Source organism: Microchirus variegatus, assembly GCF_963457635.1.
Source record: "Microchirus variegatus genome assembly, chromosome: 5".
In the NCBI taxonomy this organism is placed as follows: domain Eukaryota; kingdom Metazoa; phylum Chordata; class Actinopteri; order Pleuronectiformes; family Soleidae; genus Microchirus; species Microchirus variegatus.
In genome coordinates this window covers 26,093,781-26,108,416 of record NC_139806.1, presented here as the reverse complement: position 1 = coordinate 26,108,416, position 14,636 = coordinate 26,093,781, and the positions used below count along the sequence as shown (strand labels likewise).

Genomic DNA, 14,636 nt, shown 5'->3' with positions numbered 1-14,636 from the left:
CTGAAATGGTTTAAAGTACCTGGAAGTGACCTGGAAGTTGATACTCTTATGCTCCAACAGTCAGGTCTACGAATTAGTATTTTGTGGGAACAAATTAGTATTCTGTGTGCACATTTTACTTTTTTCCTAGTATTTTGTGCACACGATTTTTCAATTTTGTGGGAACAAATTTGTATTTTGTGTATGCGTTTGACCAATTTTGTGGGAACAACTTATTATTTCGTGTACGCGATTTTCCTATTTCGTGGGAACAAATTAGTATTTCATGCACACATTTTATCTTTTTTGTGCGAACAAATTAGTATTTCATGCGCACGTTTTACCTATTTTGTAGGAACAAATTAGTATTCTGAGGGAACAAAGTAGTATTTTGTGCGCATGCTTTACCAATTTCATGGGAACAAATTAGTAATTTTGTGCGCGTGTTTTACCTTTTTTGTGGGAACTAATTAGTATTTCAGGAATTAATTATTTTCGTCTGTGTTCTCACTTTGATCCCCACAAAATGTCTCTTCAGGACAGATTGGCACAAAACAGAGACATTTATGTTCCTCAGACGACTCTCTCCCTCCTGAGAACATCTAATCCAAGAAAGTGACAGACATGATGATTGGTGATAATCATTGCAGTGATAATAACCCTCATAGAACTGATGGGAAACTAAAATAAAATGTAATATTTGTTCAGCATTGTTTCAGCATAAGAATAGAAACAGCACCCAGGTGGTTGTATTCCCTCTATTCTACTCTTAAAAGTTAATGGTTTATCTAAATCCCGACTTTGTTTATTTTAAATAATTAACCCACAGTAATAAACATCTATTTTCAGATCCTCTGGTGTTCCATATTCTCCATCTTCACACCTGCTCTTCATTTTGAACAGATTGACTAACCTTCTGAGAAAAGGGCCGTATAAACTGTTGCTCAGAATATTTTCTGAAATTATATTTAAATGGTTTGACATTCATATTTACAAACAAAGAGGAAGAAAAAGACCCTTCAAAGATGATAATCACACCACATGCAATGTTTTTTTGTGACATTATGTGAAAGCTCTCAGAAACTGAAGGCAGCATGAAATCTACTGTGGAGCAGAAATGATATGTTCACAGAAAAGAGAGTATAATCTGGATTTGGAATTCCTGCCAATAGATGATTATCGCTTTCGACAGAGACAGAGAGAACAGAGGTAAAAGCTATTAATCCCAGTGGTACATCTGCAGTGAAAAACAATTCAGTTTGATATATCGGTGAAAGGAGCAGGTTTAGGTGAATGTCTTTTTATCAGACGATGGATTGAAGTCTCCACTCTTCAACACAAAGGTTACTACCACAGGCATTTCCCGCAATACACAGATGCAGCGACTTCAGCGAATGTGATTCGCTTATTGTGCTTTTGAGCATTAAAACCTGTGATGATGAAAGCACTTCATACAGCTGACCTCCTTCGTTTTTTGTTTTTCTTTCCCTTTCTTTTCTTTGAAAATCAGATATCAGCATTATTGAGGGTTTGACACTTCTCGACTGCATTTTGATCCGTCATCCTGTCTCGCCTGCGTTAAAGGCAGCATTTCTTCACAAAGATCAGAGGAGCTTTGTCAGAAAAGTCCTACAGCACAAAACTGAACGCTCCTATTAAATCAGCATATTAGAGCTCAAGCGTTGACATGAAAATGGACCAAGTCTTCTGGTAAGACAATCGGGAAGTGAGAGTATACTGAAAAACCACCAGGGGGCATCTCTGCTGATTGCAAAAAAAGTTTCAGATCTTCTCCAGTAGCATTTGATAACAATTTTGTTAATGATCCCATGTAGAGGAAAACAGACAATATAGTACGGCAATATGAGTGGATACCTGTTTGATTGACAGCTGATTCAAAAGAAGCCTGTAATATTCAACTGGTTGCCACTTGAACCAAGACTTTGAAGGTCCAGTGTGTAATAATTAGTGCTCTAAACTGGTGTAATGATGGAATGAAACTTGTCATATCTGTGATTACTCGATTGGACGTATTGGAAAAGATGATTAAGGTCCAAAATCTCCAATGTGCCATCTAATGATGAGACTGCAGATTGCAGGACTCCTGTGTTCACCAAGCACTTCAGGGAACTACGGTGGTCTTCATATGCCAGAAAAGATGTAGACCCTCTTTGGCCACTCTGTCCACTCACTCTGTTGTTTCCTTCTTCTTCTTCTGCACCATAATCAGTCATAAACTTTGTTTACTGCGTAATGCAAGCATATTCCCCAAAGTACATACAAAAAGGCTTATTCCAAAGGGTTTTGCATATGCCAAACATTTGCCGTCACATCTAATCAATCCGAATGTGTGTTGTTGATGCCTTGACATTAAAAAACATTAATATAAGCCAACGATCACAGCTAGGACTGAACAGGACCTTCTTCAAACCTTCATACTGTCTGAACAACATTGTACCACCCAAAAAGTTTAAGCGACTGAACCAACCGAGCTCCAGATATTTTCTGTAATTTCTTTCAGGTCATTCCTTTATTTGTTTCAACTTGTCGCACTTGATGAGCAAATGCCTTAAGCCTGTGAAAAACCAAAACAAAGCAATTATACACTTTATACAAACATTTTAATGGGTAGTATATTTAATCGACCTTTAAGCCGAAGCTTATGTAAAAACATTATTGGATGATGAGATTCCTTGTTTTTCTCCTGGGGTGATTTCCATTGTTTGTAGAACATAAGAAAGCATCTTTCAATCATTCAATCATTTTTTTAATCATATTCTACGACAATTGTTGTGCTCTAATGTCTTGCAAATCTGACATAATCCAAGGGTATTTATGCACTTTAATCATATACGGAAATCCAATAAAGCCGCTGAAGTGTGGGGCTGACTTCCCTGTCTTACACGTAGCAGTTATGCAGGCATATGCCAGAGGATTGCTTCGGTAATAATCTGTTAAAACAGCAGGGGGGGCTGGGATGAATCTGGTACACAGTGACACAGGGCCGAGGGCAGCTTTCTGGTGTGAATACATATTGTCGACATACATGGATGTGACCCAAGTGCCTCATTTTAGCAGCGTCGGCATATTATGTTTGATTGCAAAGTATCCGTGAATAATTCATGTGATACAATAACTTGAGACACACTGACTGTCTGCGTTTGTGTCGGCTTTGTTGGTCACGTGAGTGTGTGTTTTTTTTGTGTGTGTGCGTTTCATCAGAGGCAGATGTTCAGCACACAGATGAGGTCTGGCCGGGGTGTGTAATCCCGGTGTTACTGAGAACAGCGTGGATTCATAATCACCCACCACAGCTTCTCCCCCATAAGCGGGGGAACTGTGGGGGGAACGGTAATCTCCCTTACTTTTCCCACTTCTCCGCTCTCGCCTTCATTCTCCTCCTCCTTTTATGTAACATCCTTTTCATCCCTCGGTCCATGCCTTCCCATCAGCGCTGAGTCCAGTGCTGAGATCTGACTTGAGGAACGGCATTGTGCAAAATGGAGCAGAACGAAGGAGATGGATGAGGTAAAAAGGAGGGGGAAAAAAATGGGGTGAGGCGATAGAAAAGAGGGTTTTAAGTGGCTTAGCTTACTCTATGGTGTAAATGCCAGATGGTCCAATAAAAAGCCAGCACAGCTAAAGGGACTGGCAGGGCGTCATCAGATTCCTCTGATGAATCATGAATAAAAGCGACATTCTCTTCCTCTCTCTTTGTCCCTCTCTCATCTACCCCTGTATTTGTCTTTGCTTTGACCATGCGTCTGTCACAAGCAAGAGAAAGCAAATTAAAGGGACATGTTGCATAATCCTCGTCAGCGTCATGCGAATAAACTACAAATCTGGGTGAATAAATTGCCCGCGGTTTCCCCCTCTGATGAGACAGCAGGGCGGTTTTACCTGTGGTGTGCTGTTGTTGATCTTGTGTGTACCAAATGTACATTGCTGGAGGCCAGATTATGTCAGAGTCATATCCTGTGGGCACTTACTCCCCTCATTTTTCCCCCTCTGAAGACCGCAAACAAAGGCAGGATTGCCCAAAAAAATAAATAACTGAATAAACAAACAAAATGCAAAGTAGATTCGAAGAAAGCTGACATGCCACCTGCACCTCTCAGGTCCACCTCTGGCTGTTATCGCCCACCACGTCCTGAGCATATTATGCTAATTGATAGAAATCTCATTTTCTGTGTTGCCTTGTGGTAACAGGAGGGAGGAACAGAGGAAACATAAACTCTGCACAGCAAAAACAGGCTGTAAAGTCGCTAATTTAAGGACGTCTCCTGCAGTGACAAGATTCATCAGGTATTACGTGAATCAAGGAATGCATGCATGATTTTTTTTTCTGTTTCCTGGGCTGAGGTGAGAAAAGGAAATTGAGATTTGTCTTCCTTGAAATGTGTTTGTTTGAGTCTTGAGTGGTTCATGGTTCCTGCTGTGAGGGGGAGGGAGAGGACAGAAGTGGAACAAGCCAGCTGACATTTGACGACGAGCCTTTCTCATCTCTCTGCACTGACAGAAAACATACACGGAGAGTTTAGCTTAAAATGACATCCACTTTTCCAAAGAAATTGCAAAGAGACGAAAGCGATTTCCGTCTTGAAAATACAGCTGCAGCCGCAGAATCATAAAATGGTTTATTAACATATTTCAAAAAATATTCTCCTTTTTGTTTCATCCAGATCTAAAATAGTCATCCTAGCACTGACTCCTGACTCATCGCTGCGCACAAACACACAATTATTTCATATAAACTTGGCAAACACTTTATTACCCACTGTACCGAAGCGGCAGGGGTGGCATCCGGTGTTTTCATGCTCCTTGAAGCAGATGAGCTACAACAGGTTGTCCATTCAGGGATGATCATCTGCTTAACCTTGTTTGTAACAAAGTATTTATTTTAATTACTGTCATTTCCAACCAGTCTGGTCATTCTCCTCTGACATCTGGCATCAACAAGGCATTTCTGCCGTTGGATATTTCTCCCATTCTGTGAAAAATTCACACTTTTGTGTGAAAAATCCCAGTCATTCAGCAGTTTCTAAAATACTTAGACCAGCTCTTCTGACACCAACAGTTATGCCACGTTCAAAGTCACTTAAAGCTCCCATAGAGTGATCCTATCGCACATATATGTGAGTTATGGAGGTCTACTTACATACATTAACTTGTTTTTATGGTCAAAAACCTCCTAGTTGCTGTAAACAAGTCAATCAAAATCTCTCCTCACTGAAGCTCTTGTCAGCCGTGCTGTTTCAGACCGAAATCTCATCCCCAGAAGACAGACTGTGTTGTGATTGGCCAGCCAACAAGAGCTTTCCCAACTCTTGTGATTGGCCAATACCTGGAAGTGACGTAATTAGCACTTCAGCTCCCAGAAGCGCAGCTCCCCCTCTGGAACGGTGGATGCACTGCTACTCATTATCCATCCATCCATTATCTACCACTTTATCCATCATGGGGGGTGCTGTGCCTGACATAGGGCGATAGGCGGGGTGCACCCTAGACAGTTCACCAGGCCATCGCAGGGCCACATATAGAGACAAACAGCCATTCACTCATGCTCTCACGCCTACTGTCAATTTAGAGTGACCAATTTACCTAATCCCCATATTGCATGTTTTTGGACTGTGGGAGGAAGCCGGGGAACCCAGAGAAAACCCACACACACACGGGGAGAACATGCAATCTCCTTGCAGAAAGGCCCTTGTTCCAACCAGGGCTCAAATTTGTTGCCACTCATTATCAAAACTTTGTTTTCAGAAGACACTGTCACAAGTGAAACACCTCCACAACGGACGTTTTTCTTCTTCTGCGGTTCAATGTACGCAACCGGATGTGCCTGGACTAGTGCCCGGAGCAGGAGGATCTGCTGTTCAGGAGATGAGATCCTTACGTCACGATTCCAGGCTTTTTCAGAGCACTTGCTTAGCCCGAGAATATAATAAAGCCCAGCGTTCTCAGCAGTGGCTGAACTGTTTGTTTTGGCTGGTTAGCTGCGGTTGAACAGGTGTACCTAATAAAGTAGCTGATGGGAGTCCAGTCAGGCAACTCTGCTCTCCCCCATGAGGTAACTTTATCAAAAAGGTCACAAGGTCAGTGTTTATGCCAGAAAAAGTCATAAAGACCATCAGTCATATACAAATACAAGCACACACACTACTGTATATACACTATATACACTTCTTTACCTCTTAATTGGCTAAAATATACACACAAACACTATCAGGGGCAGGTCTTGTTGCCATGGGAATGCATTCTGGCAGACAGACGGCCTGGCAGTGTTTATATGTGGAAGGTTGGAAGAAAACAAGGACAGAGTTTTTGTCAACTCCACAGTGGGTAGAGACGTGGAAATAATGAAAAAGTGCAGAGGTTCCTCAGCGTGTCCCCTTGTTAGTTAGAGACGGGGGCGAGAGTGTGGAGCACGATGACCGTCGCCCGTCTTCCACCTTCTGTCACCGATCAAGAATTAATTGGTCACCTTTTGAAGATGTAGATGAAGCGATTAGGAAATGTCACAGTGCTCGCTGGGAGCAGAGCAAGTCGCATTGAGTAATTAAAGTCGCTTTAATTTGGATTATGTGCAGACATGCTCGCTCGAGTCACACGTATCTGTTTGGAAATCAACTCAAACTAACAGAAGGAGCACACAGTAAAACTGTATACTATTCATCTTGGCAGAGATGAAACCTCTCCCTGAGGTAAACAAAAAAGATAACTCGGAAATCTGCTCAGCTGTTGACAGCAAAAGCTAAGCTAAGCCACAATCACAACACCTTTCTCTCCCCCCCCAGCATCTGAAATGGTTTTAAATACAAAATGTACTCCTTGAATTGTGACAGCACAATGTGTGCATTTAATTTCCAGGAGACTTTTATTATATACATATATTTTTTAAAGAACGCCTTCGCACCTTCCCAGGACATCAGTGACTGTAAGCTCTGCTAAATGAATCTGCCTGATTCCAGTCGGGAGGGAAAGGGAAAAAAAACATATAAGAGGCGTAAAGAGAATGACGCGATAGGATTAAACGTTTTATGGGGATGATTTATCTCATATAGTTGAGATAAAACTCACCTGCTACAACATTTTCACCAGACAAACGCCTTTTTAATTCCAAGAGCGAATGCATTGTTCTGGACACACACACACACACACACACACACACACACACACACACACACACACACACACACACACACACACACACACACACACAATTAATGCATTTTTATACTTTCCTGACACATGCTTATGGTAATTTTCCGAGAAAATTGCTCGCTCACATTCTCGACTATCACAGGAAATAACCATTATATCATTGAATTTTTCTTGCAATTAGTGATTCAATAATTATACATTTGCTTGCTGTCTTTGTGAATACAAACTAAGTGTGTGTGTATGTGTGTGTGATCCGGCAGAACAATGCGAAACACAAAACAGCATTGTAATCATCTGAAAAGCAGACCCATCGTCTCTTTTCATATTTTCCCTGCTAATAAATGCTGTGCACCAGTGATTCCATAAATAATTAATGAAATCGCATCGATTCTCTTTTGACATCTAACTCTAAAACAAAGCACAGGTGAAGGTGAGTCCAGAACCCGTACATGATTCTTGTTCCTCCAGTTTACAAAAGAGCTGAGGATGGATGAGTGTTCGCTTGCACCTTGATAATAAAAGTATACAGAGTCATATTTTCTTTTAATTGTTTTTTTTTTAGGTGGGAGATTCATTCAAGGAATATTCAATGTTTTATTCTTCCATCGTGTGCTTATTTAAATCCGTCCCAGCCTGTGGGGGGTTCAGATCCAGTCGACGCTCGGTTTATCCGCGTGGCTCTCCTGGCTCGGAGCGACACCAGATTCAGCAGTCTCTCCAGCTCGTCCCCTGAGCCCGCCAGGCTGCTGGAGTCGAGGCCGCCGCGATCTTCCTCTGATTCTCTCCACTCCCCTGTCTGTAAATCCCATGCCCTCAGCGGGGGCATAAGTTGAGCTGGATGCAGATTGAGGCCCGCGGGGCTCGATGGGTATCCTTCGTAGGCACGTCTGGTTGGGGGTAGAGTGTCATAAAGGCTCTCGGTTTCTCCTCTCTGCTCTGCGTCGTGGCTGCACCCTTGGTATTCCTCATAAACAGGCGAGGAGCTGTCCTCACAGCTGTCATGGCTGTGCAACTGCTGAAGGTCTCTGTGGTCCTGGCGCCCGCCTGCTTCTCTGCTCCTTCCCACCCCTTCTTGTCTCCTCTTTTCTTCTCTGTCCAGGATGCGTCTCCTCTCCCACTCACCCGACTGATTCCTCTTCCACTGGAAGGTCCTCTTCCCCCCACTCTCAGGCGCCCGCTCTCGGCTGCCATAGCCCAGAACTCTGTAGTCCAGCTGGAGAGAGCGCGTGCTGCCTCCTCGTCTGATGTTCTGCTCCGTGTCACTGAGGTCACAATGGGATCCCAACTCTGGTGGACGCAGACGTGAGGGCGACAACCAGCTCGAAGTCTGGCTGGAAGCCTCCCACAGGTATGCTGAGAAGATACAGAGAAAAAAAAAACCTTTTAAAGCCATTTCTTAATGGAACAAGATCAGAGTATTTAATAAAGGTATCTGAGTTGCTGCCAAATCACAGTCAGTGAGGAGGGGAGATTATCTACCGAAAACGATCATCCGGCAAAACATCAGAAAATCACTTCTAAACATTTATATTGAGATGAACGAGGTGACGTTATTGAATATGCTTTGGTGTTCCTGTCACTCTCGACTGAAGCCTTCACACTTAACACAAGGTGTGAAACCACAAACAAAATGGATTGGCTGCTTCAGTGCAAACAAACTCGGCGTCAGTCATCAGCGAACAGCAGATTCGTTGGCTTTCCTCCTTACTTATGTATGTACTTACTAATTCTGACCCTGATTTGACATTTGACAGCAGAAAAAATACCCTTAGGCCCGGGTCATACTCTCCGCCTTCCATGTCAACGAGAGCTACTTTGCATTAACTCCGCTTGTACGCAGCCTTGGTTCTGTTCTTTGAGCGCTGAGTTCCACATGTTTCGGTACCAGCAGACTTTGTCATATTACCTCAACCAATTGTTGCCATGGCTACCATCGTCTTTTTTCACTAAAACTAATTGGAGTGGAAAGTGTTGTGCCATGCGGACCCCTATACCTCTGTCCACAGGCGGAAACAAAAAGAACAGTATGACTCCCGAAGCCTGCAATTTGATTACAAGTGGCCAAAAATAATACAAAAAATAATAAATACTTTAGATGTTCAAACTTCTGTAAAAGTGCTAGAGTAACTTGTATCTACTGAAATAGATTTTAGACCCAAGTAACAGTCAACAAAATTAATTTCCCTCGTTCAAGCAGAGGTCTCAAACTTGCGGCCCTCCGCTTGATTTTCATGCGGGCCAATACATTAATGACAGATAGAACTTGCATTTATAGACAGACTGTGTGCATTTGTAACTAATGGATACAACTCATCGCCATTAGCTGCAAGTTCTAACGCTGAAGCCTCTCCCTGAAAAACACAAACGCACAGGGGAACCAAACGACACGCACCATGGTCCCATGCTGCTCCCCAACATCATCAAACTAAGTCTTTTGTTTTTGTTTTGACTGAGATGATATATGGCGGATTTGAACGAGCATAGGCATACCCCATCCATTCCCCTACAATACACCCTACAAACTCCAACATGGCAGCTGCATAATTCATGGTTAGTCTAATGAGCTGTGAGTGAAAAAAATATCATATTGATGAAGTGAGAGGAGCCACGGGGGTCACCTTCTGTGTGGGATGGGGAGTGCACTTCATTAGCAGGCATTAGCGCCTTGTATATAATGCATGACACATGTGTTGGCAGGGATATTTAAAATACCGACATACCAGCAAGCCACAGAACATGTGGGAGTTCTTGGTGCTGAAATATCCACATTTCTGTTTGAAATATTGTTTAAATGGTGCTGGTGTGTGTGTGTGTGAGAAGGGCATGTCATATAATTTTCTTGTGATCCACATAGCGATGCATTCTTTGATGGACTCTACACAATCTCATCTTTGCTCTGCAGGAGGCGACTTGCTGTCGGTGAAGTGGAAAACAAAACAAATATCTCACGGGACGAGAAGCCCTTTGATGATGAAACACTCTCCTCGCAGGAACCAGTGAATGTATAAGAAGCGTGACACGGAATCGAACATGACATGGAAGAAAAACACACTCGATAAGTGGGGCGGGGGGGAAACCTGGCAGGCAGCCACTTACTCTGGCAACGTCGGCAAACACATGCAAACAACACAAGGAAAAACTACCTAACACATACTGAATAAAGTGCACAAACATGCACGCTGTAATTGGAAATACAAACACGCAACGTCATTCAAGCAGGAATAATGGAGAGAGAAATCAATATAATAACAAACAGGAATCTTAGTGTGTGTGTGTTTTTATTGTTTTATTACAGTTTGCTTTGGAACTTTTCATGATCTCAGTGGCAACCTGTTGTGACATCACTCATGAGAATCTGAAGTCCTGTTTTGAAGCGTCCAGAAGAGAAGGGTCACTCAGAAAAACATGCCCAAAAACGTAAACCTGACGTTTTGAAATCCATTCATCCATCTGCCCATCTTCTACCGCTTTATCCTCCACATAAGGGTCACTGGACCAATCTCAGCTGGACAGATCACCAGTCCATCACAGGGACACATATAGAGACAACCAACAACCAAGCACTCTCACACTCAGACCTACGGTCAACTTAGTGTCCAATTTACCTAATCCACATGATTTTGGACTGTGGGGGGAAACCGGAGAACCCAGAGAAAACCCATGCACACATCAGGAGAACATGCAAACTCCATGCAGAAAGGCCCTTGTTCCTACTGCATCGCAAAAGACAGAGACGGACTGAGCCTTTGATCCATACTTTGTGGTAATTTCGTCCATTGTTGTGCACGTTGCAGGAGAGCTTGCGATGGCAGACGAAACGGAGCAATACTACCGGATATAGTGGGGGCAAAAGTCAAAAGTCCAAAACAGTCCAAAAAACAGGATCAAGGCGGGCATTTGCCCGAATGCTTCGAAGAGCATCTCTGCGAGATGGTTACAGAATTACATCCGTCTAAATGGGATGACATACAAACATTCAGTGGTCTTACATTCCACCAACGCGATATTCGCTTGCACTTATGTCTCTTTCTGATCCAGTACAATAAAATAAAGTCTTCAATGGGCGCCATTGTTTTTTTTCTGACATGCTGATGCCTGCAACTTGGCCCTCGGCACCGCCCTCTAGAGGAAGTATTGCACGTCCGTACCGACGTAGTGACGGAGAAAACATTTGAGATGGACGGATTTAAAATGGACAGAAATGGAGTATCATTTCTCCACTGTGTCGTTAACTTGCAAGGAAAATGTTTACTGAAATTAAAAACCAAGTGCAAAGTATAAGCTCTTATTTTTCAACCAGCAGAGTCGCCCCCTGTTGGTTTAGTCAGTATATTTTTACATCCCGATTAAAAGACAAAAATACAAGAATAATCTCATATTTTTGATTAATTTTTACTGAATTTCGTATATATTTTAAATTCACTGTGCTACCTTTACCTCTTGTGAAACTTACAATCTTCTTCCCTCTTCAGAAGTACTGTGCCTTGAATCTACCTTTGTGGATGAAAAAAGAGGTGACTTACTAAAGGAACCAGAGTGTGCAGTGGCGACTTTGACATTGTTTGGATCAGAAATGCAAAAGGAGCTTTTGCTGCACTATTGCTTTGGCTGCCTTGCCTTTTCTTGCCGTATGTGTTGCATGAACACAAACAAACTAAATCCCTTTAGTGCTGGACAATCATTTAATTCTGCTGTCTGAACTAAAGCTTCTTGTGCTCCAGTGTGAGCTGGCAGTGACAGCTAGGATTTCTGAGTCAGTAATGAAGTGCTTTGTAGACCTCGACAATTTCATTGCAATTGACAACAAACAGACTGGGTAACTACGAGCCAATTAACATCGGTTTTAAGACTAGAGCGCAAACAACTGACGAAAACACGGGGGCTTTTACAGGATAGAAGCGCATCGTGAATTTGTTTAAGCAAACCCTCTCGTTCGTTAAGAGTGCTCAGCCTGCAAAATGATGATGCCCCATTTACTGTTGGATAAAACAAGGGAGAAAGTGTTTGAAGCTGCGTTTTTTTTTTTTCCTTATGCTATTCTCTGTGGATGTGAGGCTCGGCTCAAAGTACCCCTGAAATCCACCGAGACCATCTACAAGGCCGGGCTGAAAGCTTTGCTCTGCTTGAAGTGAGGACCACTTCACCAAAGTTGGCCGAATTATTTAACGTCAGCATTATTCAAATCATCATCATTAACGTTTTATGCGCAGCAGACGCCCTTGCATGGTTTGCCTTCTTACCTGTGATGAGAAAATGATTTTATATGCAGTATACACAGAAAGCAATTTTTCCTATTTAGATAATAAACATACCTGAGCATAAAGTACTAAAAACATTCAAAGTACAAAGTTCACTTGGCTCGTTTTTATGAACAAAAAGGAAAGAAAAACGGTCTAATTTGGTGACTTCTGCACAATTATTGTTACTTTATATCACTACTAAAAAAATGACATAAAAAGAATCATAACTTTGACTCAACAACACAATAGAATATGAAAACAAATAGTGCTGGGCACTAGATTGACGCACGCCGTGTTTCCATGACGACTGACTGGAAAAAGAGGCGCGTGACGTCATGTTTACGTGCCGCGACACCGGAGTCCAGGCACCGTTTACCAGTTAGCTCCGTTTGCTGCAATAGCTCGTTTAGCGCCGTTAGCACGCCTACAACGGAACTGTGTACTGCATACTGTGTACTGTATGTGCGCCTCTGTTTTTAAAGTTTAGCGTCACGTTAACGTAAACGCGCGATGCGTTAATGCTGACGCCGTTAACAGCACTAGACATTTTTTTTTTAACATTTGACCTATACCTAAAACACACACACCCAGGATGTCCATATAAGGACTTGTGTATTGTTCCCACAGCAAATAACCACAGGTGCACCCGCGGATCACAAAGGGTTACAATATTAGTATATTGGTAATATGAAAATAAATAGGTTGCCATTTTGTAGAACAAATGACTGAATCGACTTTCACATTCATTATACAACCGTTTCAAGTCATTAAACACACAAGCAAATGACTCGAAAAGACCGAGTTGAACTATTTATCAGACTTTACTGGCTAAAAATCAGCAACACTTCACCTCTGAGTGGAACTCTAATTAGTTATTTTAATCAATAAAGCGGCAGCAGAAGATAGAATGCATTGGAACGGCAAGTGCGGCACAAATAAGCTTGGCGTTGAAGTGGGTAACGTCACAATATTAATATGATAAAGGTAAACGTGAACTCGACTGGTACTGGCTCTTCAATCAGTGCCCATATTGATATTTATAATCTGCCAAATTGTGCCCGACAACCATAACATAAACAGACATTATTGATGAGGACCTACTTTTACTTGCTGATCACCAAAGACAATTATTCCCGATTGAACGTTAATTATACGAAGCTAATACTTCTTTCTTTCACTGTCACTCACGAATAAGTGACATCAATTCGATCTAAATGTTTTCTTCTTTGCTTTTTTGCTGGATTCAAAAGAACCATCTCTCAGAATCCGTCCCCAGCTGGAAGCCAGGAAAGCAGAGTCAGAGCCTGGGAGCCCAAAACATTTCACATTCACAGTCAGTGAAGTGAACAAAAAAACGGCATAAACAGAATCTGTAATCTGTGCCGTATCGAGTATTATGGGAGAATCTGAAGGAAATTATGTAAAGAATACAACGCGTTGGGTTTTGTGATCACAGCTTGAGAAATGAGCCAAAGGGATGGAGACAAGTTAATAAGATGTTTTGGGGTTTTTTTTGTTGCGGGTGCTTTGCGTCTCACTCACCAGGGCTTTTTAGCTGCTGTTCTTTGTCCATATTTGACACTACAAAGGGAGAGAGAAAGTGAAAGTCAGGCGAAGGCTGAGACAAACACCACAGAAACCAAAGGGGGGAAATGAAACGTGGAGGGATTGAGTGTTAGAAGATATACTGTATATACATACACACAAAGGAGATATAGGAGTTAACAGGAGCTCTTCTTTCATACCTTCACTTTCAATATCATCAACGGCGTCATTGACAAGACGAATGACAGTCACTATGGAAGCTATAGGCAGAAATCACACGGACGGAGGGAGGGAGAGAAGAAGAGGAGGAGAGGAACAGTGTCAGTGCAGTTATAATAGCGTGATGTTACGTGTGCCGAGGCGAGGTGGATAATGAGTGAATCCCGTGTGCAAACAACAGAGGAGACATGTTAGTTGTATCAACACGTTGGTGTGCACGTATGTGTGTGTGTGTGTTTCATTATCCCATTAAGGAGAGGCATGAAGACTTGTTTCTCTGCGGCCACGCTAATTAGACAGGAAACAAAGAAGCTACATGGGCTCCCTGTTTGAAGAACACACACGCTCACACATGCATGCACACAACCCACACACACACACATGATCATTAGGGGATATCAATGGTATCGAGCGAACTGTGGGAAAAAAGAAACCCTATAGATTCTCAGAAAAGAGACGAGAAAGTGGAGTTTGATGCATGCTGGAGGG

At 42.4% G+C, this 14,636-nt stretch overlaps 1 protein-coding gene across 1 annotated transcript in view; it reads right to left on the bottom strand.

Moving 5' to 3' along the window:
* Positions 1–7,756: 7,756 nt before the first annotated feature.
* fat3b (FAT atypical cadherin 3b) overlaps positions 7,757–14,636 on the bottom strand; it is a gene marked incomplete at both ends in the record, with an annotated part of 89,050 nt that continues 82,170 nt past the window's right edge. Inside the window, 3 exons of the mRNA XM_083890489.1 lie at positions 7,757–8,496; positions 13,926–13,964; positions 14,129–14,188. Of these exons, the coding sequence (XP_083746615.1) occupies positions 7,757–8,496; positions 13,926–13,964; positions 14,129–14,188 (839 nt within the window). The remainder of the gene's footprint in view (positions 8,497–13,925; positions 13,965–14,128; positions 14,189–14,636) is intronic.